Source organism: Musca domestica, unplaced genomic scaffold (assembly GCF_030504385.1).
Source record: "Musca domestica strain aabys unplaced genomic scaffold, Musca_domestica.polishedcontigs.V.1.1 14, whole genome shotgun sequence".
Classification (NCBI taxonomy): domain Eukaryota; kingdom Metazoa; phylum Arthropoda; class Insecta; order Diptera; family Muscidae; genus Musca; species Musca domestica.
The window spans coordinates 11331753-11357362 of record NW_026712192.1 but is presented as its reverse complement, the minus strand read 5'-3'; the positions used below and the strand labels follow the sequence as shown (position 1 = coordinate 11357362).

Sequence of the window (25610 nt, the reverse complement as noted above, 5' to 3'; positions counted from 1 at the left end):
CGAGATCGGTTCAGATTTGGATATAGCTCCCATATATAACTTCGTCCGATTTACCATTTATTGTGCAACAAACGTCTAATTTTTTTCCAAATGGGATGGAATTTGGCACATATGACCGAATTTAGTCTAGAAGGTAGTATGCCAAATTTGGTGAAGATCGGTTCAGATATAGTTATAGCTCCCATATATATTGTTCATCCGATTTATTGTATTTGTTACCCACAGCCGTAATATGAACTCCGTAACAACGATATTCAGGGAAATATATCAAATACAGCTCAGAAATATCTTTGCCAAATTTTATCGAGATATAGCTCCCATACATATCTTTATCCGATTTCAAATTAATTTCGCACCAAGTGGGCAATACAAGTCCGAATTTAAAAGATACAAATGCTTCGGCATATTTAGTCCTTTGAATTTTAAATTATAATTATAATCATAGCGTGTATGATTAAGTTCTCCCATAAAAACTTTTACTTGTTATGTGGAGCTCAACTAAATTAGCAAAGTGGTGTAGGGTATCATAAAATCGGCCCCGCCCGACTTTAGGACTTTGTTTACTGGTTTATCTCAAATTCATATGCGGGGGAGGATGCTTATTTCGCATTTTTCATACCCTCCACCATACTATGGAGGGTATATTAACTTTGTCATTTCGTTTGTAACTCCTCGAAATACCCATGTCAGATCCAACAAAGTATATATATTCTTGATGAGCGTAAAATTCCAAGTCGTTTTAGCCATGTCCGTCTCTCTGTCTGCCTGTTGTAATCAAGCTGTTTTTCGAACGAATTGAGATAGAAGGCTAAAATTTTACACACGTGTTTATTTTTCCAGTAGGCAGGTTAAGTTCGGGCCACGTAGGTCCACGCCTTCGTATAGCTCCCATATAACGGTACCTCCCGATATTCGGTATTTTGATGATTTTAGCGACATTATTCACCGGAATTGTTTCAAATTTGGTATTTGAGATTCGTAATGGGATCTACAGTCTGTGACAGAAAATTGTCTATGCAGGCCCAGGTCTTCATATAGGCCCCATATATCAGTACCTCCCTATATTCGGTATTTTGACGAGTTAAGGTACAATACCCACCGAAATTGTTTGAGATGTCGTATTTCACTTTCGTAATGGATGCTATAGCCTGTGACATTGTCCATGCTGGTCCAGGTCTTCGTACAGCTCCGATATAACGATACCTCCCTATATACGATATTTTGATGATTTTAGCTACATTATTCACCGTTTATTTCAAGTTTCGAATTTGAATATGGTAATGGCTTATGACTTACAAGGCCTATGTAGGTCCATGTCGTATAGACCCCAACATAACGGCTATATTCGGTGTTTTTAAAATTTTAACAGAATTTTTTAAAGATTCTATTTTTTGAAAATTTCCAAATTCGTTCCAAATGGTGGAGGGTATTGAAAGTTCGGCCCAGCCCAGAACTTACTGCTTTTTAACTTGTTATACTCTACAACACTATGTGTTGGGGTATTATAAGTTTGATTGGGCCAAAAATTATGTAACACCTCGAAATATTGGTTTCCCACATAGGAAAGTATATATGGGTCTTCCTATCTCGCCGAGCTGAGTCGATCTAGCTATGTATGTCCGTCCGTTCGTCTGTCCATGTTAATTTGTAATCACTCTACAGGTCGCAATTATGGCCCGATTCTCACGAAATTGAAAATGTAGGTGGGACTGGGGTCAGATTAGATCGCATAATATTTAGGGGTTGAAATGGATGGAAATCACTCTAGATATTCGGTATTTTGATGATTTTAGCGATATTTTTTATTTTTTAATATTTCCAAATCCGTTCCAAATGGTGGAGGGTATTCAAACTTCGGCCCGGCCGAACTTACTGTTTTTTAACTGTTTAGAATTATAGTTGCTAACAATTTTTACCCTTTGTGGGGGAGGTTCATGATGGAGTTGGTCGATATTGTCCATTTCACACCTAACACAGCACTGATACAAAGATTGGGATTAGCAAAGTTTGCATAACATTGGATGATCCTATTTTGTTCTATGACGAAAACTATTTTCTGTGAAAATGTTGAACTTTTGTGGGGGAGGAACCAGAAGGAGTGGACCGCTATGGCCCATCTCTGAACCTGATCTAAGTTTGTCAATAATATTAAAATGTGTCGAGATTGGATCAAATCGGATACTCCCTTCGAGAGTTATCGTGCGTACCAGCCAGATAGACGGACTGACGGACGGACACCTCTAGATTGACCCACAATATCCTAAAACGATTTTGGTCCAAAGAGACTGACTGAGAATCAAAGCCCACACGTAACGGCTCAAGTTGGAATTTTGAAATTTTACACGAAGGCCGGTTTAGTGCGTAGGCTGGGCTTTTGGAAATTCGTAGTAAAAGGGTACGGTGAGAACTAAAATGTACTAAAAATTTAATACTTGGTATTGGACAAACGGAATGAGATATAAATTAAATTTGGGAAGAGAGTAACTGATGGATGCCAGGTACATCTATATGAAAGGGTTTTTGGAAATTCGAACTTTAAGGTTACGAAAAGTTCTAAAATGGTACTAAACTTCTAAAATGGTACCAGAATTGTGGTATAGAATTATGTGATCGGATAGAGCTAAAATTTAAATTTGCTATGACAATCAAGGTTGGAGAGTAAGTTTGATATATGAAGGTGGTTTTGCAAATATGTACTAAGTGTTCGAACTCTACTAAATCGTACTAAAATTGAATCGTACTAAAAGCGAACTAATGGCAGGTTTGTGATAAACAGGTGGTTTTTGAAATGTGTACCACAAGTGAACGAACAGTACTAAATAGTACTATATTTGGTACAATTTGGTATTGGGTGAACAGATAGTGCTTGATATCAAAAATTTGGTATTAGGGTCGTAGGGTAGTAGGGTAGGGTAGTAGGGTTCATGTGTAACCTGGACATATGGAGATTGTTTCGGAAATGTGTACTATGTTTGCTATTGGGTGAAGGGATAGAGGTAAAATTCTGAAATTTGATATTTAGATTTGGCGGTGGTTTGGAAATGCGAAGAGTACTAACTGGTACCAAAGAACTAAATACTACTCCATTTGGTATTGTGTGGAGGAATAGAGCTGGAATCCTGAAATTTCATATAAATGACATTGTTTGTGTCTGGGTTCAAAATATGGAGGTGGTTTTGATTATAGTATTGGGTGAATGTATAGCGCTGGAATCGCGAAATTTGATATTGAGGTCTCTGTTGTTGAGATGTGTATTAAATGGAACTAATTGTGCTAATTTTGGATCACTGTTGCTGTTTGGAATGGAGAGATGTAAATTGGTTTGTTACCAAATGTTGTATTGGGTGCAGGAATAGAGCTTAAATTCTGAAATTTGATATTGAGGTCACTGTTGGTTTCTAGGGTTTACATATGAATACGTTGAAATAGAATTGGACAGAAAAAATGGCTGTGGGTCCTTTGTGCAATGGTTTTACTAATATCAATTGTTCTCGATTCAGGCGATCTGAAATTCGCAGTTGAATGAAAATGTTTGTGCAAAATTCTATCCCGTTGGAGCTATATCCTAATCCGAACCGATTTCAATACCATATGGCAAATTATTTTTGTACCGAATTCCGTAACACGTTGCAAGTTTCATTGAAATGGGAGATACATAGAGTGTATGGTGTATCAAATACATGAAATCGGAAGAAAATATATATATGGGAGCTAAATCCAAATCTGTACCGATTTCAATATAATTTGACAAACAAATTGTTAGACTAAATACCATCACACATTTCAAATTTCATTAAAATTTGACGTAGTATTTCATAGAATGCACAGGGTGAGATAAAAGACTGCAACATAGCCAAATGCAAAAATGTTGATTTTTTTTTTAATTTTATTGAATGAAGTAGCATCAAATTTTAGTATAAGTTTAGATTTGTTCAAATTGGTCACCTATGACACAAATTATGACCTTCAAACGGCCAATGAAACCGTCACACGCTGCCCAAATGTTACTCTGCGGTATTTGGCCCATTCCCGGTGAAGCGCTTGCTTGACCATTTTGGTATTTTTAAATGCCAACCTTGCTTTCCAAAATATTCCAGACACAATAGTCCAACGGATTGGTATCTGAAGATTTTGGTGGCCATTTTTCACTAGAAATGAAGCGAGGAAGCTCATTTTGTAACCATTCTTGGGTGGCGCGTGTTGAGTCCTTTTGGAATGTCCATGGTGTGCGGCCAAAATGTTTGTGTGCCCAAGGCTTTAATACACCTTCCAGAATATTTTCGCGATAATATTCGGCATTTATTCTGATGCCACAGTCGATTAATACGAGCGGACAGTGGCCATCGACTGTTATGGCGGCCCACACCATTTCCATGGTCGGCGCTTGAGTTCTGGTGGCCAACCGAAGGTGCACACTTTCAGTTGACCTCTTTGACAAGTAAACACGATCATTTTGTGTGCTTACAAACTGCTGGACAACGAATGTTTTCTATTTGTCCAGTTTTGATGAATTTCAAATATTTTGAATATCCATTTTCAAACCAATTAATCAATATTTCAATGTTACTCTTCTTGAGTTGAGTCTCTAATGACCGTTGTTATTATCGGTCAAATTTGTAGCCTATCTCTCCCATATTTTGCAAAATTAAAATAAAAATAAATCTCTCCCATATTTTGCAAAATTAAAATAAAAAATTTCAATTCCTTTCATTGCGATGACATCTTTCCAAACCTAACTTTCATCTCACATTAAATTTTCAAATTTTTATTTATAATGATTTATTTGTTTAATTGGCTTATCAATATATATATACTTTTTGCTAATATTTCAAGTTGTGCATCAAATTGTTGTTGCTGCCCATGAATTGTATTATCTCACTGTATGTATGTACATTTGTATATGGACTACAACTCTTTAAATATGTACTTATTATGAATGAACTGATATCAGAGTACTGGCCATAATTCATCATTTCCCCTATAAAAGATCTTTCGAATTGTTTTACAAACATCAGTGGACATTCTCGTCTCGAAGTGGTCGTGCAGTACAATTTTGCCTACGAATTATCCTCGCTTGAAAAATCCCAATTTCATTTAAAAAGGTATGGAAATTAAAAGAAATATGCATTTGCAATTAAAGGAACAATGTGTAAAGGATATAGTAAAAAGTGTGTGGAATTATAAGTTAAGTGAATATTTGAGTTCAAAAATTGTGTGAGAGTAAACTTTTGATCATATGTAAATGGATCAAAGAGTGTCTTAACTTTGAAAACAATTTTTTAGAAAGCAATGCAGTATCGTCCTTACTTCATATTGTGTCAACATTTCTAAAACTCTTGTCTTGGGCGCCATTTCAATTGAGAAAAATGAGTAAAATATTTTAAGCTGTTGATACCCCTGAGTCAATGTAAGCCCCCGAGAAGATGTAAGCCATTTTTTAAGTAATTATTTTCAAGGACATCCTGACCAAAAATCGTGAATTTTAGAATATTTTTTAAGAAGTACCTCAGCAAAAAAGTGGGATTTATAAGAATACCTTTTAAAGTTCTTCCTACAAAAAAGGTTTTCCAAAGAAGCATAGTTCAATCTGTAAGAATTTTTTAAGAACCTTCTGACCAAACCTCGTTGCTTTTTTTTAAGAAAACGCTTTCAAGGACTTCCTGTCTACCTAAAAATGATTTGGTTTTTTGAGAAAATATTTTCAAAGATTTCTTCCAGATTGAAAATCACGGATTATTATAAATATTTTAACAACATTTTACATCCAAATCGTAGGCTTTTAGTCTTTATTTCAAAGCAGCGATTTTTAAGAAAAATTTTCAAGGAGATTCCAGCTTTTGGACAAAAATCGTGTTTTTTTAAACAAATTTTTTTATAACTTTTTGATAAAATATTGTGGATTTTAGGAATCTCATTTTCAAGGGTCTTTTAACCAAACAACCTCATTTTTTAAGAATTTTCTATCAGATTTTTTCAAGGATTTCTTGACCAAATATCGTAGATTTCTTACGAAAACTTTAAAGGGACCTCAAGACAAAAAATCAATTTTAAAAAATACTCTTAACAAATAAAATCATGAGTTTGTTTAAAGGATATTTTTTAACTTCTTTCTGAATGAATATCATGGTTTTTCTAAGAAACTTCGTCTATTTTTATGAACAAAAATTTTAAAAATCTTATGACCGGAAATCATAACTTTTTTTAAGAAAATGTTGTTAAGCATCTCCTGACCTGGAATTATGAATTATTTCAGAATATTTTTACAAATTCTTTCTGAGTAAAAAACAATGATTTTTACAAATTATTCTAAGATAAAAATTTGAGGATTAAGAAACTAAATTTCAAGGACCCTCTTATAATTTATATAATAGTATTTTTTAAGAACTTTTTTTGTCAAGGGCCTTTAATGTTCATTTTATCAATGATTGCGAATTTTAAGAAACAAAAAATAAAAAAAAAAAAAAAAAAAAAAACTGAAATTAAACAAAAAATGCAGAAAAAAATTGTTTCCCACAATTTTTTTTAAGAACATTTCTTAAATATTCTCTTTAAATCAAAAAATATTAAAAATTCTGAAATTCTGTTGTTGCCAAATGGTCAGGCTTAATCCCTTTATTGTTGTTTTTATAAAAACAACGTTTGTTTATTAGTGAAGAACGATGGTAATTTTTATTTTTAGGCAGGGAATACCTAGGTTTCGGAAAGAGCCACCAATCCTCATCAGTTCCCTTGTTTTTTGTCTGGAATATTCTCCCCAGAAGTTATTTTAAAAATAACTTCTATGACAAAAAAACTTTTTTCACCCAAGTGACGAGATCGTAAGCTCTATAGAACAATAAAGAGATTAAGCCTGACCATTTCGCAATAACAAAATACTATGGTATCCCGAACAAACAAGCTAACACTGTTCAATCCTGAAATTCTTTAAAAAAAATCAGAAAAAATGTTTTCCCACAAAAAAACTTCTTAAAGATCCTTTTTTAAATGATTTGCTCCAAGGACCTAGCTCCTGTGCTCCTGGATGTTTAAAAACTTTTTATACCAGCAGCCATATGTCTAGAGGGTATATATCATTTGATACGGTGCCTCATTGAAATTATGGATCTAGACCCTAGGTCAATTTGGACCAAATCCGTTTGAAGTCGATCAAGGCATGTCCCTCTGCGCACTAGTGCACGATAACTCTCGAAGGGAGTATCCGATTTGGTCCAAACTTGTTACATCGTAATATTATTATCAAACTTACAACGAGGTCGGAAATGGACAATATCGGTTCCCCCTTCTGGTTTCTTCGCCACCAAAGGTTTAACATTTTCAAAGAAGATAGTTTACCTTAAAGACCAAGAAAAGATTTTTGCAAATCCCAATATTTTTATCAGTGCTAGGTCAAGTGTGAAAATGGACAATATCGCCCGCTACAAAACTCTAAAATATGAAATAAGATTCCCATTGTCTTCAAATTTCGCATCTCAATATTTCTACCAACACAAGATCTGGCATGTAGAACAGATAGAACGGAAGGGTCCATATTTTGAATCATAAAACACGAAATGAGCATCCGATTCCTTTCAGATTCAGCATATACAAATATTTTTACTAACACAAAATCTTGTATGAAGTTGAAATATACCGGACCATTCCTTCTGGTAACTTTTTACACAACGGGTCAAAATTTGGGAAAATTATAATTCTCGTAAAATTCGGAAAAAGCATCAGATTCTCTGTAAATTTCACACATCTCAATATTTCTACCAAGATCTGGCGTGAAGATGGGATACATCGGTTCACAACTTTTGGTGTACCCCGGTACAATGATAGTACACGTTTCCTAGATACCAACAGAGACTGCAATATCAAATTTGAGAAACTCAGCTCTATTCCTTCACCCAATATCAAATTATGTACCAATACACATTTCCAAAACCACTTCCATATTTTATCCACAAACACCAACAGTGACATCTAAATCAAATTTCCGGATTTCATGCCTATTCCCTCATCCAATACCAATCTATATCTATCTTTCAGTACTTTCCGTAAAATTTTAGTACGCATTTCTGAAACTACGACCGTATATTCAGGCTTCACATGAACAGGGACCTTAATAATAAATTTCAGATTTCAAGAACTATCTGTTCATCAAATACCAAATGGTACCAAATCTCAACACCATCCGTTCACACTAAATCAGTTGGTTCCATTTTTTCGTTTACATAATATCAAATGGTACCATATTAGAAGTTTAGTACCACTTTAGAACTTTTCGTAACATTAAAGTTCGAATTTCCAAAAAGCCTTCGATACATCAATCCTACACTCCTTTCAATTTCACACTCATTTCAAATTTCAGAATTCAAGCTCATTCCGTTTGAATACTTTCAATTTTTAGTACGCATTAGTACTTTTGGTAACCTTTCAGTACGAATTTCCAAAAACACTTCCTTGTCACACTTTTCGTCTAGGCCTTAATTCTCAGTCAGTCAGTTAGTTATTTCACTATTTTTTTGTTGTATCATTGGCTGAGGATATAAATCGGTCGGCAAAACCGACTGATTCTTTTTAACTTGACTTAACTTTTAACTTAACAAAATCGCGGATTTTTAAGATATTGTATTTCAAAACCAGTTTTTAAGAAAAAAAAAACCAAGAATATTTTAAGCAACAATTTACAATGACTTCTGACCAGAAATCCAAAATCGTCGATCCATCAAAATTTCAGGTTTTTTTTCAAGGACCATTTGAAAAAATATCTTGGTATCATAAAAATTCCCAACTTTTTTTGAAGGACCTTCTGATAAAAATCGTGATTTTTTAATTTTTTTTCAAAAGGCGTTCTTCTTGTTTTCAGGGTGTATAAATCTGAAATCAAAGTCCTTTTGAGTAAAATCACGGATTTTTGAGAAACAAATTTTCAGAACCTTAACATTTAAGGAAAAATAGTGTTTTTTTTTCAATGACTTATGACCAGAAATCCTTGATCCTGGAAAACTTGTTCTTAAGGTCTTTCTAATCAAAATCGTCAAATTTTTTTAGGAACCTCCTGACAAAAAATCTTGCATTTTTCAAGGACCTTTCGACAAAAATAGTGGATTTTTAATACATTCTTGTCAGGAACCTCCTGACAAAAAATCCTAATTTTTTTGTATTTTTTTTTTCAAAAGTCGTTCTTGTCATTTTCTGGGGGTATAAATTTGAAATCAAAGTCCTTTTGAGTGATCGCGAATTTTTAAGAAACTGTTTTTCAGAACCTGTTCTTTTTAAGGAAAAAAACCTAGGATTTTCTGACAAGAAATCCTGTTTTTTGTTTAAGAAACAATTTTCAATCATTCCTGACCAGAAATCCTTGATCCTGTAAAACTTGTTCCCAAGGTCCTTCTAACCAAAATCGTTAAAATTTTTTTTCAAGAATTTTCAGACTAAAAATCCCAGACCTTTTGACAAAAATCGTGGATTTTTAATATATACTTATCAAGAATAATTCTGAAAGAAATATCCTGAATTTTATTCAAGGCCTTCCGACGAAAATCGTGATCTTTAATTTTTTTTCAATGACCTCCAGATAAAAATCTTGACATTTATCTGAGCCGTTAATCGGTAAAAAATCGTACGTTCTTGAAAAAAAAAAACAAGCAAAAAAGCTGTAAGTTCGGCCGGTCCGAACTTTGAATACCCTTCATCTTTTGGAACGAATTTGGAAAATTTCAAAAAACAAAATCCTTAAAAAAATCTGTTCAAATTTTAAAAATACCGAATATAGCCGTTATATTGGGGTCTATACGACGTGGACCTACATAGGCATTGTTTGTCATAAGCCATTACCATTTTCAAATTCGAAGACCTGAAATAAACGGTGAATAATGTAGCTAAAATCATCAAAATATCGTATATAGGGAGGTACCTTTATATCGGAGCTGTGTGAAGGCCTGGACCAGCATAGATAATATCCTGTCAAAATCATCGAAATACCGCATATCGGGAGGTACCGTTATATGGGGGCTATACGAAGACGTGGACCTACATGGCCCGTTTTCAATACCAAAATTCCTGCAGACAAATATACATTTCAGTAAAATTTTATCAACCTACTTCATCTCGTTCGGAAGCTAGAGTGATTTCCACAGACGGACGGATATGGCTAAATCGACATAGAACTTTATGCTGATCAAGAATATTTATACCTTGTGGGGTTTAAAATGTATAATTCGAGGTGTTACAAACAGAATGATAAAATTAATATACCCTCCATACTATGGTGGAGGGTATAAAAATAAGTTTCCGGGACAAAATCGAACAAAAGTCGTGCCTGTCCTGGACTGAGGAAATAAAATTGTCTATAAACATACTGATGTTTTCTAATCTATTAAGGATTCCATTTAATGTTCCGCCTCAACTAAGATATGTTGAGTTTGTGTTTGTAACACATTTTATTAGCTACAGTTTTAGGGAGAATAATATTATTTATATTATATCATTCGAAAACTTACTTCCGATTTTCTTAAAATATCTCAGCGTTTGCTCTCACTAAGATGCAATTCGCCAATAAAATAAATTATTGACAAACCCTTTACATCTCTTGATGAGTATGGCTTTACTTCTTGCTTTTTTTAATGTCGAGAGTGCAACTTATTTATAAAAAGCTTCGTTTTTACCTCTTGCGTCGATCAGTAAACAAATAAAGCTCATCAACATCTGATATTAAAAGTTAGTTGCTTGTTTTGGACGCTGTGATCAAGTTGACTTTCTTTGCGAACGGGTTTTTATTCTCTTCAAAAAAATCACAGTCGCGTACGAATTGCACGAATCGTGTCTGAGCCCATCAAATAGAAGTGAATTAAGTTTTGTTTACGAGATTTTTATTTTGGATATTTTCGATTGTTTAATTGTTTAGAAAAAATCTAAAATAGTTTTTTTGGTGTGTTTGCATTGAATTGTGTGATTTTTTTTGGTTTGTTGGGCCTTGATTTTGTTGTGGAAGTTATCAGATACCAAAAAAAAAAAGAAAAATCAGAGACTCAAAATGTTAAGGCTTCCAAGTGGTAAACCAATTTTGGTGTTGTATTTTGTCTGCTGCTTGTGGTTCGCCAGACAAATTGTGGCTGAAAACAATGTGGATGAGCCGCTGGTGGAAAAAGTTGTAGTGTCCCTGGAAGTCCATGTTAATTCGGAAAATTTCTCGGTAAATAAAAAAAAAACAAACAAAAAATGAATAAATAATAAAAAATTTTGAGTTCTTTTGCCTCAAACAATTTGAAAATTTAAAGATGCTGTGAAATATTTGTTGTTTGTGTTTCCAACAATTTCTTCATAGCCGTATCTGAGCATGGGCGCGTCCATATATTTTTCAATGACAGACACTGACTGCGGTATTCCCACATATGGAAATAAAACTAGTTAAGACCATTGCACAAGATATGACGACGACAACAACAAGAAAAAGCAGTAGTTTTTTTTTTGTTGTTTTTAATATGCAAAATGCCAAAGCAGTACACCGGATTGTCGTATGCGATTATAACTTCACAGATTGTTTTTTAAGTTGGAACTTATTTTTTGACTATTTTGATTTCCTTCGTTTATTTTAGGGATTTCAGAGGCCTAATTAAAAAAAAAAAAAATAAAAAAATATGAAACATTCATATCGCTAATTTAATAAAAGCGTGTCATGTCTCGAAAAAGTTAATTTAAAAAAAAAAACAGTCAGTTTAATGCTTTGGTGGAAATATGACATCGCGTATTGAAATATTTCATATTCTGCATAAAGGAAAGACGGGCTTTTTTCAATACTTTTTCAAAGATTGAAAATTCAAAAATGTTTATAACTGTCATAAAATACAATAGAATTTACAGATGTTTCTTAAGTTTCGATCAACTCAATAGACCTTGTGTGAATATGAGACTTAACGTACCTCCCCCAATGGATCAAAATTTTGAATAATTACAGGACTTAAACCAGTAAAGAAAGTCTTAAAGTCGGGCGGGGCCGACTTTATGATACCCTACACCACTTTGCTAATTTAGTAGAGCTCCACATAACAATTAAAAGTTTTTATGGGAGAATTCAATCATACACGCTATGATTATAATTATAATTTAAAGTTCAAAGGACTAAATATGCCGAAGCATTTGTATTTTTTAAATTCGGACTTGTATTGCCCATTTGGTGCACAATTAATTTGAAATCGGATAAAGATATATATGGGAGCTATATCCAAATCTGAACCGATCTCGATAAAATTTGGCAAAGATATTTCTGATCTGTTTTTGATATATTTCCCTGAATATCGTTCTTACGGAGTGCATACTACGGTTGTGGGTAACAAATGTAACAAATCGGATGAATTATATATATGGAAGCTACAGCTATATCTGAACCGATCTTCACCAAATTTGACATACTAGCTTCTAGACTCAATTAGGTGGCATGTGCCGAATTCCATCCCATTTGGACAAATATTAGACGTTTGGTGCTCAATAAAAGGTAAATCGGACGAAGTTATATATGGGAGCTATATCCAAATCTGAACCGATCTCGATAAAATTTAGCAAATGTATTTCTGAGCTGTATTTGATATATTTCCCCAAATACTGTTGTTGCATAGTGCATATTACGGCGGCGGTGGACAAAAATAACAAATCGGATGAACAATATATATGGGAGCTATAGCTATATCTGAACCGATTTCGATCAAATTTGGCATACTTATTTTCAGGCCTAATTTGGTTGTATGTGCAAAATTCCATACTATTCGGGCTGATATTACACGTTTGGTGCACAATGGAAGGCAAATCGGAAGAAGATATATATGGGAGCTATATCTAAATTTTGACCGATTATCTCCAATTTCAATAGGGTTCGTCCTTGGGCCAAACAAAAGATCTTTGCAAAATTTCATCTGGATCGGGCAATAAATGCGACCTGTACTTTGTTTACAAAAATACATGGACAGACGGACAGACGGACGGACGGACGGACAGACGGACGGACGGACGGACATGCATAAATCGACTCAGAATGTGATTCTATGCAGATCATCAAAAGGAACTATGGTTCTATCTCGTTTCCTTCTGCCTGTTACAAACAAATGCACAAAGACATAATACCCTGACCACCTTGTGGTGTAGGGTATAAAAAATGCGTTACTATTCCTCAGTTGTTATACCCTCAGCCATATGGATAGAGAAGCTATATGCCATTTGATACGGCAAAAACGTGCCTCATCAAAATAAAGATTTTAGACCCCAGGTCCCTTTGGAACAAATCAGTTTCATATGTTTGGACATTTGGAGTCGATCTACGGGTATCCGCTGGCCATCCGTCTGTCTGTCTGTCCGACTGGGAAGGGAGTATCCGATTTGATCCGAACTTGGTATATCGTAATATTATTGTTAAACTTAGATCGAGTTCGGGGATGCACAACATCGGTCCACTCCTTCTGGTACATCCCCCCACATAGAGAGAAAGAATATTTTAACTTTGTGCAAACTTTGCTAATCCCAATATTTGTAGCAGTGCTAGGTCAGATGCGAAAATGGATAATATCCATCAAGTACCTCCCCCACAAAGGGTCGAAATTTAGAATAATTTTAACTCTTATAAAATGTGAAATAATGGTCCGATCGTCTTCTAATTTCACGTATCCTAATATTTTTATGAACACAAGATCTGATGTGAAGATGGGATGTATGGGTCCACTCCTTTTGGTACATCTCCCATAAAGGGTCAAAATTTTAAATAATCATGAATCTCATGAAGCGCAAAATTAGCGTTCGATTCCTTTCAAACTCGGGACATCGTAATGTTTCTATCAACACAAGATCTGGTGTGTTGATCGGATATATTGGCTCACTCTTTCTGGCACCGTCGCCACACAGGGTCAAAATTTTGAGTAATTATATCTCATAAAATGCGAAATAAGCATCCGATTGCCTTAAAATTTCAAACATCCCAATATTTTTATCAACACAAGATCTGGTATGACGTTCTGATATATCGGTCCACTCCTTTTGGTACCTCCCCCCTCAAGGGGTCAAAATTTAGAATAGATGCTCGGAAAGCGCGATATGAGCTTGCTATTCCTTTAAAACCCGACACATATCAATATTTCTAGCAACACAAGATCCGTTGTGAAGGTTATAGATATCGTCCCAAATTCAAAATTTTTGAATAACCAAAACGACAATAATGTGCCTTTTGAGGATTTAATTTTCTTAAAAGTTCACGTATCCCAATATTTTTATGAACAAAATACCTGGTGTGAAGATCGGATATATCGGTCCACTCCTTCTGCTACTTCCCCAAAACGAGTCAAAACTTTGAATAGCCAAGAAGCTAGTAAAGCGCGAAATGAGCATCGGATTCAGCACGTCTTAATATTTCTATCAACACAAGATCTGGTGTGAAGATGGAATATATCGTTCCACTCGTGCCTGTACCTCCCAAACAAAGGGGTCAAAACTTTCGATAATTATGTCTCATAAAATGCGAAATAAGCATCAGATTCCTTCTAAACTTCGCCTGTTCCAATATTAATACAAGATCTGGTGTGAAAATGACAGTTATCGGTCCACCTCTTCTGGTTCCTCCACCACAAAAGGACGTCATTAAATTATATCTTAAATTACGAAACAAGTCAAAGATTATTTTCAAGCTTAGTATGTCTAAATATTTTTCTCAACCAGCAGTTTTTTGTCATAGGCTGCAGTGCCCTTTAAGATCTTCAAATACGAATCTTAAAACAATTCTGGTTTATAATAACCCTAAAATCATAAAATACCGAATATTTGAAGCTACCGTTATATGGGAGCTATACAAAGACAAAAATCCGCATAAGTAATTTTTTGTCATAAGCTGTAGTATCCATTACGAACTTAATATACGAAATTTGAGACCAACCTGGAACTGGTGGCAAATGGTCCCGAGCTCGTTGCTTGTCCTCATCCTCAAACCACCTTATCATACCCTCAGCGATGATATTATCTATGAACTGACATGTGTCTAAAAATACCATTTCAGTCTTTGTCACAAAGACGTATTTCCTATCAATTTGCACCCTATCGTAGATCGACTTACAGAAATAGGCTCTATAGGAGTCGTCTGCTCTTGAAGAGGCGAAAGACCAGACAAGATTTCTTTCAAGATATTTTTTTCTTTCCCACAACCTTAGCCTTTCCATCTGATGAGACGAAATGTCATATCAGACAGGGATCGACTTACAAGAATTGGCTCTATAGGAGCCGTCTGCTCTGGAAGAGGCGAAAGACCAGACAAGATTTCTTTCAGATAGGTCTGATCACCTGCCGATAATAACCGGCACAAAATTTTTCTACAATCAACCAATCACGAAGTATCTATGGAGGGCATCGAGGCACTTGTTAGCTCGCCTTTTAACCGACCTCTCACTAGTTCAATATAGGGTTAATGGTAACTCCTAATTTTAAAGATTTCGAATGTTTTATGCATTTTTAACCAATTAGCTGTAATTAGGTCGCTCAAATAATAATTTTTTTTCTGGTGTTGAAAATTTCCAAAATTGGACATAATTTCAATTTTTTTGTTGAATTCCCAACCTTGTGTAGGTTTTGTTGTTGATTTAAATCGAAGAAACCCCTTAACTTTCCACAGTTTCTAAATCCTAAATATAATTTAAAATTTGGGTGTGTGTTAATATACTATATTTCTAATAATAAACTTAAAGCAGGAGGTAATAATCAGAAACTTATATTATTTATTCGAAGGAATTTCTTACCCAACATAGGTTTAGATATAAAATTATGATGAAGGTTAGGTCTGACTCAAAATTCCAGTGATTTTGTTCCATATAATTGCTCAAATAATGAGAAATGGCGCCCAAATGTATAATTGTTTGTTAATATTTTAATATTATAAAAAACAGCTTTGAAATTTTTTGTTGGGATTTCCCCAGTTAGATTGTCTTGCAAAATCGTCAGGCTTAATTCCATTATTGTTGTTTATATAAAACCTGCTTTTATTTAAGAGTGGATAAAATATTAATTTTTAGCTTTTGTATCCCCTCTATTGAGCTGACGATTGTCATTTGTCAACTCCAATGACATCTCACCAGGAGAATAAGAAACAATCCCATTGTTGCTGTCTTTTTTAAACATTTCAACACTGAAAATATTCATAATTTTTATTAAAATGCAATTCTAAACGTTCGAATGTAATTCTAATATTAACAATTTAAAACATCTTTTTAATAACGGAAATCAATTTAACAAACCGTCATCCGAAAATGTCGTGACGTGCAAAAAATAAATTAAAATTCCCGTTCTATAAAAATACCATTATACAAACCACTGTTACTGCTGCTCCATTTTTTTTTGTTTTCATTTTAAACCAAGTCACTGGGTCTGGGTAAATGTTGGCGGGCTATAAATCTCATTCTGAGAAAACAAAGACAACAGGTGTTTTGGAATTGAGTGAATTAACAGAAAATCGTAACGTGAAGGAAAATAAAAGTACACTTAAATACAAAGTTATTTTCGGTTTACATAAACACTTTAAGAATATGTGGTTCTGGTTTTAAATGACATTTTAAATGTCATTACTAACATTTCGCAATTAATTGACTTTGAAGTGGAATTGCTTAATGTGGCGAGCAAGATTTGAAAGAATTTAAAGTTTAATATGCCACATGGTGCGGGGAATTAAAAAGTTCAGGCCTCTCGTTTAATCATTCAGTCCAATCATGAAAAACAATTCCGTGCGGATTTTTTCCCCTTTTTTACTATAATAAAGAAACATTTCTCTTGGAAAATAATTCCGAGGGTGACAAAGGAGGCATTTCAACATTCAACAAAATATATATTCGAATTTCAAAATTTAAAAATTAGTCTGTTTAAGCTGTTCAATTAAAAAAAAATGAAAACAAACAAACGTTTCAAATTGCACAACAAATAGGATACACTAGGTACGAAAAAGACCAATTCGCGTTGCCATCTTCACCCATTTTGCTATCATAAAGAAACATTTCTCTTGGAAAATAATTTCGAGAGTGGAAAAGGGAGACATTTCAACATTCGACAAAATATATTCGAATTTTAAAATTTAAAATTAGTCTGTTTAAGTTGTTCAATTTTGAGAAAAAATGAAAACAAACAAACATTTAAAATTGCACAACAATTAGGTTACACTAGGTACGAAAAAGACACTTTTGCGATGCCATCTTCACCTTTTTTACTATCATAAAGAAGCATTTCTCTTGGAAAATAATTTCGACAGTGGAAAAGGGAGGCATTTCAATCTTCGACAAAATATATTCAGATTCAAATATAAATAGTTGTATAAAGTTTCTTAATTTTAGAAAAAAAAAAAAAATAAAACAAAACAAAACAAAAGCATTTCGTATTGGCCAATTAATAGGATACACTAGTTAAAAAAAGCCCATTCGCGTTGCCATCTTCTCAAATTATATCTCCTCAATTATTCATTATTTCTCTCATTATTATCTCTCAAGAATTTTTTTTTGCGCATTTCAAATTGCACAACAATTAGGATGCACTTGGTACAAAAAAGATTCATTCGCCTTGCCATCTTCACAAATTATTCCTTCTCAATTATTCATTATTTCTCTTATTATTATCTCTCAAAATATCAAAACGTATAAAAACGTTTTCCATGGGAATAGAATTCCGCTCGGATATTCAAAATTAGACTTATTATTTTCTCTTGTTGGGGACTAGCCGCAAACTCTAAACCCCCAAGAGATTTTCGTAAAGATTTCAGTCTTATGATGTGGTTGATGTAACGTTATCAGAATTTAAACTATTTTAAAAAAGACCGCTTCAAAAGATTTCTAACATCTGGTATGCTACTAATCAGTATTTGTTGTAAATATTCAAACTGATAACCTTTGCCTTTTCCGTAAGAAAAAATGCAATATAAATAGTTGGTTAACGTTTCTTAATTAAAAACAAGTTAAAAAGCAGTAAGTTCGGCCGGGCCGAACTTTTAATACCCTCCACCATTTGCAACGAATTTGGAAATTTTTAAAAAATAAAATCCTTAAAAAATGCTGTTAACATTTTAAAAATACCGAATATAGCCGTTATTTTGGGGTCTATACGACGTGGACATACTTAGGCATTGTTTGTCATAAGCCATTACCACATTCAAATTCGAAACTTGAAATAAACGGTGAATAATGTAGCTTAAATCATCAAAATATCGTATATAAGGAGGTGCCGTTAAATTGGAGCTGTGCGAAGACCTGGACCAGCATAGACAATTTTCTGTCACAGGCTGTAGCATCCATTATGAACTTCAAATTACCACATCTCAAACAATTTCGGTGGGTATTGTACCTAAAATCGTCAAAATACCGAATATCGGGGTGTACCGTTATATGGGGGCTATACGAAGATGTGCACCTGCACAGACAATTTACTGTAATAGGCTGTAGTATTCATTACGAACTTCAAATGCGAAATTTTAAACAATTCCGGTAAATAGGTTCGCTAAAATCATGAAAATACCGAAGATCGGGGGTACCGTTATATGGGGACTATACGAAGACGTGGTCCTACATTGCCCATTTTCTGTTTTATGCTGTAGTATCCATTACGAACTTCAAATACCAAAATTGAAGCAATTCCGGTAAATAATGTAGCTAATATCATCAAAATACCGATTATCTGGAGGTACAGTTATATGGGAGCTATCCGAAGACGTGGACCTATATGGCCCATTTTCAATACCAAAAGTCCTGCAGACATAGTACACATTTGAGTAAAATTTTATCAACCTACTTCATTTCGTTCCGAAGCTAGAGTGATTTCCACAGACGGACAGACGGATAGACGGACAGACGGACGGACATTTATAAATCGACATAGAATTTTATGCTGATCAAGAATATATATACTTTGTGGGGTCTAAAATGTATATTTCGAGGTGTTACAAACGGAATGACAAACTTAATATACCCTCCATACTATGGTGGAGGGTATAAAAAAGCATTTCGCATTGCACAATTAATAGGATGCACTAGATACGAAAAATACCCATTCGCGTTGCCATCTTCACAAATTATTCCTTCTCAATTATACATTATTTCTCTCATTATTATCTTTTGAGAAAAAATGTTTTGCGCATTTTAAATTGCGCAACAAATAGGATACACCAGATACGAAAACGACACATTAGCGTTGCCATCTTCTCAAATAATTTCTCCTCAGTTAATCATTTCTCTGATTATTATCTCTCGACAAAAATGTTTTCCATGGGAATATAATTTCGTGGGGGTATTCATTATTTGAGCTGATTTTATTCTAGGCGTAAACTCTTAAACCCCCAACAGATTTTCTTAAAGATTCCAGAGTTATAAATTGATTGATATAACGTTATCAGCATCTAAAACCTTATGAAAAGAACATTTCATAAGATTTTTAAACATCTGGCATGATGATAACCAGTAAGTCTTTACAATTACCTAAGTATTTGTTTTAAATATTCAAAGTGATAACATTTACCTTTTCTGTAACAAAAAAAATTAATTAATTAATTAATAAAGAAAATAAAAGTAATGCGCCGATGGAGGGGAAAGTTCAGTCAGTGATAGCGTTCTTTAACACCGATAGGAGAAAGAAAACATATGTCAATCTTTGTATGGCCTCTAGTTCAAGGAAAATTTTACAACCATTATCTTACAGATGTAACGTGTTTTCTTGTCGGCTGATTGGTATGTTAGCGAATTGCCTTCAGAGATTTCAATTTATACCTGTTCAGGTGCTCCGCAATTCAATGTTTACGAATATCGGAAATGCTAGTGTTGAGATTCAGTTTCTTGACGATTAGCAAATAATCGGAAACTCTTCTGAATGGACGTTGAGTTCCGGGTATTGCGATGATGATGTTCGAGTAGTAGACGATTTGAAAATAATCAGGGACTCTGATGGTGCACGTCGAATGTCCGGGTATTGCAATAAAGGTTCTCGTCGGCTGATAGGTATGTTAGCGAATTGCCTTCAGAGGTACTTGGGAATTCAATTTAAAGCTGTTCAGGTGCTCGGGAATTCAATGTTTGCGAATATCGGAAATTCTAGTCTTGAGATTCAGTTTCTTGACGATTAGGAGATAATCGGGAACTCTAATGAATGGACGTTGAGTTCCGGTGATTGCGATGATGATGTTCGAGTAGTAGACAATTTGAAAATAATCAGGGACTCAGATGGTACACGTCGAATGTATTGCAATGAAGGTTGTAGGTTAATAGAAGATTTGAAGTTAATCGGACACTCTGATGATAGACGTCGGATGTCCGGTTATTGCAATGAAGTTGTAGGTTTGTAGAAGATTTGAAGATAATCGGGAACTCTGATGAATGAACGTCAGGTGTCCGGGGATTGCGAAAAAGATTTGATCGGAAACTCTTACGTAGACAATTGAAAGATATTTGGAGACTCTAGGGAATGTAATTTGAGTGTTCGGTCCATAGGATACTGGAGACTTGGTGCATCGGCGTTTGGTTTGGAGGTTTTCGCGTCGTGTATGAGAAGTAGATGATCGGGAACTCGTTGTTTCGGTGATCGCAAATTAGTTAGTCGGGTTATGCTATGGCTAAATCCTTCCACATCACCACTCTAGATTTCGGTTGGAACATTGAGTTGAAGCTCATGTGGAACAGTGAGCCGAAACTCCTTCGGAACAATGAACCCAAGCTACTGCGGAACAGAGTAACGACCCAAAAACCCTTCGTATACTCGCGGGGCCAAGAATCTGTCACAGAAATTTATAAAGCGACTGCAGGACTTTTGGTATTGAAAATTGGCCATATAGGTCCAGGTTTTGGCATAGTTCCCATAATGGTACCTCTCTAACGGTACCTCCAGATATTCGGTATTTTGATGATTTTAGCCACATTATTCACCGGAATTGTTTCAAATTTGGTATTTGAAGTATGTAATAGATATTACAGCCAATGATAGATATTACAGAAAATAATTGTACCTCCCTATATTCGGAATTTTTATGATTTTAGCTACATTATTCACCGAAATTGCTTCAAATTTGGCATTTGAAGTTCGTAATGGATACTGCAGCCTTAGACAGAAAATTGTCTGTGCAGGTCCACGTCTTCGTATAGACCCCATACAATGGCACCTCCCTATTTTCGGTACTTTGATGATTTACGCTATATTATTCACCAGAATTATTTCAAATTTAATATTTGAAGTTCGTAATGGATACTACAGCCTAAGACAGAAAATTGTCTGCGCAGGTCCACGTCTACGTTAAGCCCCCATATAATGGTACCTCCCTTTATTCGAAATTTTTATGATTTTAGCTACATTATTCACCGGAATTGCTTCAAATTTTGTATTTGACGTTCGTAATGAATACTACAGCCTATGACAGAAAATTGCCTGTGCAGGTCCACGACTTCGTAAAGCCCCCATATAATGATACCTCCCTATTTTCGGTATTTTGGTGATTTTAGCGACATTATTCACCGGAATTGTTTTAAATTTGATATTTGAAGTTCCAAAGGGATACCACAGCATATGACAGAAAATTGACTGTGCTGGTCACGTCTTTGTAAAACCCCCATATAACTGTACCTCCCCATATTCGGTATTTTGAAGATTTAAGCGACATTATTCACCGCAATTGTTTCAAATTTAGTATTTGAAGTTCGTAATGGATACTACAGACTATGACAGAAAATTGTCTGTGCAGGTCGACGTTTTGGTATAGCCCTCATATAATGGTATCTCCCTATATTCGGAATTTTGATGATTTTTGCTACATTATTTACCGATTTTTTTCCAATTTCGCATTTAAATATTGTAAAGGCTTATGATAAAAGTTGCATATGCAGGTCCACGTCATCGTATAGACCCAAATATAACGGCTACATTCGGTATTTTTAAGATTTTACCAAAATTGTTAACGGATTTTATTTTTTTGAAAATTGTCAAATTCTTTTCAAATGGTGTATGGGTATAAAAAGTTCGGCATGGCCTTATAGCTTTCTTACTTGTTCGTTTTAACTTACTCGTAGGTTGTCAAAAGTTGTTAGTATTTAATATCACTTAAGAATGTATCTCTGATTTATAACAATTTTGCCTTTGTGTAAACTCTAGGTTCGACTAGGCTTACTAGGAGTTTTCTGAAAATTACCTCTCAATATTAAATTAGAAGGTTTTGTCTGAGTTATTATTTTCCTGGTTTGTTAAATGCAGCTGACATGTTCATGCTTTACTTACAACTGCTGTACAGTACTTTTAATCAATTCGCACTAAGCCTAAAAGTATGCCACAATTTCTCATTTCATCTGTATACTGGTACTGGAATCACAACACACATGAAATTAATATTTGTTCTCTCTTCTTCATTCTTTCAGATGTCATACAAAGTCGAACCATTGCCAGAATCTCACGCTGAATTGGGCGAAGGTCCCCACTGGGATGTGGAGCGTCAATGTTTGTACTATGTCGATATTCATGTTGGCAAAATCTATCGCTACGATTACAACGAGGACAAGGTGTACAAGGCACAAATTGAAAATGAAACATTGGCCGGTTTCATTATTCCCATTGAGGGCACCACCAATGAATTTGCCGTAGGTGCGGGACGTCGTGTTATTGTCGTCACCTGGGATGGTGTATCGCCGGTGGCTAAAGTTAAGAAAACTCTGTTCGAAGTTCAGCAGGGCGATCAACGTTTCAACGATAATCGTTTCAATGATGGCAAATGTGATCCCCAGGGTCGTTTGTTTGCCGGTACCATGAAATATGTGGGCGATGAATTCGAACATCGTTACGGGGAGTTGTACAAATACGAGAAGGGTGGCAAAGTGGAGGTGGTCAAGAGCGATGTGGGAATTTCCAATGGCTTGGCTTGGAATGAAAAGACCAAGAAATTCTATTACATTGATACCACGGATTATGAGGTTAAGGAATATGATTATGATTTCGCTACCGGAAAAGCTAGTGAGTTGCGGAATTTAGCAATCCCCTTTAAAAAATATATTAACATTTTTTCCATTTTTCTCTTTCTAGCCAATCCCAAGGTGGTCTTTAATTTACGCAAAAACAGCCCCAAGGATCATTTGTTGCCCGATGGCATGACCATTGACACTGATGGCAACATTTATGTGGCCACTTTTAATGGTCACACCATTTTCAAGGTGGATCCCAAGTAAGTTTTATAAAATTATTTTCAAATTTTTAGATCAAAACAAATCTCAATTCTTATTCTTTCCTAGAACCGGCAACGTTTTATTGGAAATCAAGTTCCCATGCAAGCAGATCACCTCGGCCGCCTTTGGTGGTCCCAATTTGGATATCTTGTATGTAACCACTTCATCACGTTTTGGCGAACCAGATCCAGCTGGTACCACCTATAAGGTTACTGGTTTGGGTGCCAAGGGTTTGCCCATGACCAAAATGCAAGTTTGAAGAAAGAAAAGCAGTGTTCCAAAAAATATAAATTTAGATGTAAATTTTTACATAGACACACATACACATACAAATATTACGAACATTTAAATATATATTTGTGTAAATAGGATTTAAACAATATTGTTTTTATATATTGACAATAAATTATGAATGACTTATAAAATGGTATGGCTTTCGCAATTTGTTGAGTAGCTGTTCCAATGCTCCATGTAGTACATCCGTATAGTAAAACAGATCTGACGCAGCTATTGAATATTTTTATAGCATCCACACATACCTAGTATGGAGTTCGTCATTCCCTGTGTAACTCATCGAAATAATTATTTTAGACCTAGCAAAGTATATACAGGGTGAGATGAGAAAAATGCAACAAACTTCATACTGCTGTCATTTCTAAGCCACTCGTCCGACAGCTGTTAAAATTATTCCAGTGACAACTCATTATATTGTTTACAAGCGTACCAAAGCATTTTGGAGTCAGCCCTTTGGACACTCCGCCATTGTCAAGTATGTGGGAAGCATAGTAAATCAGGCTATAGCTAGCGATTATATATGGAGGGCTCACTGCTATACCGAACCAAGTCATGAAAAACAAAAAATGCCGAAATTAGTGCCAATGTCCCCGTATATGGAAACTCTGTTTACCCTGTAAAGCACAATGTCAAAAAGTGTTTCGTTCCAAAGATGACGGTAAAAAACCTAAGTCAACGACTGTCATTTTCGACTTTTTTCAAAGCAAAAATGAACCAAGTCAGTGTGTTTCACTTTGAATCAGTACTATTAGTGAGCAGTGTTTTCTATAAATGGATAGTAATAATAGCAGTGCTTGTGATTTTTCCAGCAATGAAGATGAGGAATATTTGCCAGCCCCAAAAATGATGAAGACGGAAATGACGATTTTTTTATGTGTAAATATTTGTTGAAACCATGGTAAAATTAAGAAGGTAAAGTCTTTTCAAATAAGCATATCCATTTCTGCATTTTGTGTAATTTACTCTGTCAAATTTCCCTGCCTAGAAAGCAGATTCCCATCTCTGATTTATATGTACAATGGATGTATAAATATACATTTTGACAATGAAATGTTGTCAAATGCATAACTTTGAAAAAAAAATAAGTAAAAAACCTGTAAGTTCGTCCGGGCCGAACTTTGAATACCCTCCACCATTTGGTACAAATTTGACAATATTCAAAAAATTAAAATCCATTAAAAATTCTGTTAAAATCTTAAAAATACCGAATGTAGCCGAATGTATGTATATTAGGGGCTATACGAAGACGTGGACCTGCACGGATAATTTTCTGTCAAGGCTATAGTATTCATTACGAACTTCAAATACTAAATTTGAAATAGTTCTGGTAAATAATGTCGCTAAAATCATCAAAATACCGCATATCGGGAGGTACCATTATATGGGGGCTATACGAAGACGTGGTCCTACATGGCCCATTTTCAATACCAAAAGTCCTGCAGACAAAATACTAGAGTGATTTTCACAGACGAACAGACGGATAGACGGACAGCCGGACGTACCTCGCTAAATCGACATAGAATTTTATGCTGATCAAGAATTATGGGTTCTAAAATGTATATTTCGAGGTGTTACAAACGTAATATACCCTCCATACTATGGTGGAGGGTATAAAAATGTAAAAATATAATTGCATGACTATACCTCCTTATTTCTACCATAGTTGAAACCTTAAATTTTTCTTTGTCCTTGTTAACATTAATTTATTTAAAAAAAAAATAATAATTTATTTTATTTTCCTAAAAATCACAATGATTGTCAATTACAATAGAAGCACCCGCAGCTGCCAGCCGCCAAACCAAGGCATGACTTAAAATAAAACTCCGTAACTAGTGGGAAATTAATCGCTAAAGTTAACTATGTTTAGTCATAACAAATACTTTATTTTATTTTTTTGACTTGGTTCGCTTTAGCTGTGAAACCTTGAAATTTTATTCAGAGTAATAATGAACCAAAGTAGATTTTTTTGTTTTTGAATATCTTTTTAGTAATATATTTAAATTATTTTTATTTTAAATTAATATCATTAGTTAAGTTTGAATATTGACTTTTACATTTTCTTTTGGTAGACTAAAATATTCCTTCCAGAAATTAATGGCAGTGCATTTACTTTGCCTCTAAATATCTTCGAATTATGTTTTTATGACTTAGTTCGGT

At 34.6% G+C, this 25610-nt stretch overlaps 1 protein-coding gene across 3 annotated transcripts in view; it reads left to right on the top strand.

Moving 5' to 3' along the window:
- The window catches only part of LOC101890498 (regucalcin), a 30777-nt gene extending 7193 nt beyond the window's left edge, over positions 1-23584 (top strand). The window contains exons 1-4 of one of the 3 annotated variants that reach the window (XM_005185983.4): positions 4967-5102; positions 22362-22950; positions 23020-23158; positions 23226-23584. In XM_005185983.4, the coding sequence (XP_005186040.1) occupies positions 22362-22950; positions 23020-23158; positions 23226-23418 (921 nt within the window). In that variant the 5' untranslated portion in view covers positions 4967-5102 and the 3' untranslated portion in view covers positions 23419-23584. Of the gene's footprint in view, positions 1-4966; positions 5103-10922; positions 11177-22361; positions 22951-23019; positions 23159-23225 lie in introns of those variants that run through there. The other 2 variants (XM_005185982.4, XM_005185984.4) reach the window with 2 other exon arrangements.
- Positions 23585-25610: the final 2026 nt, after the last annotated feature.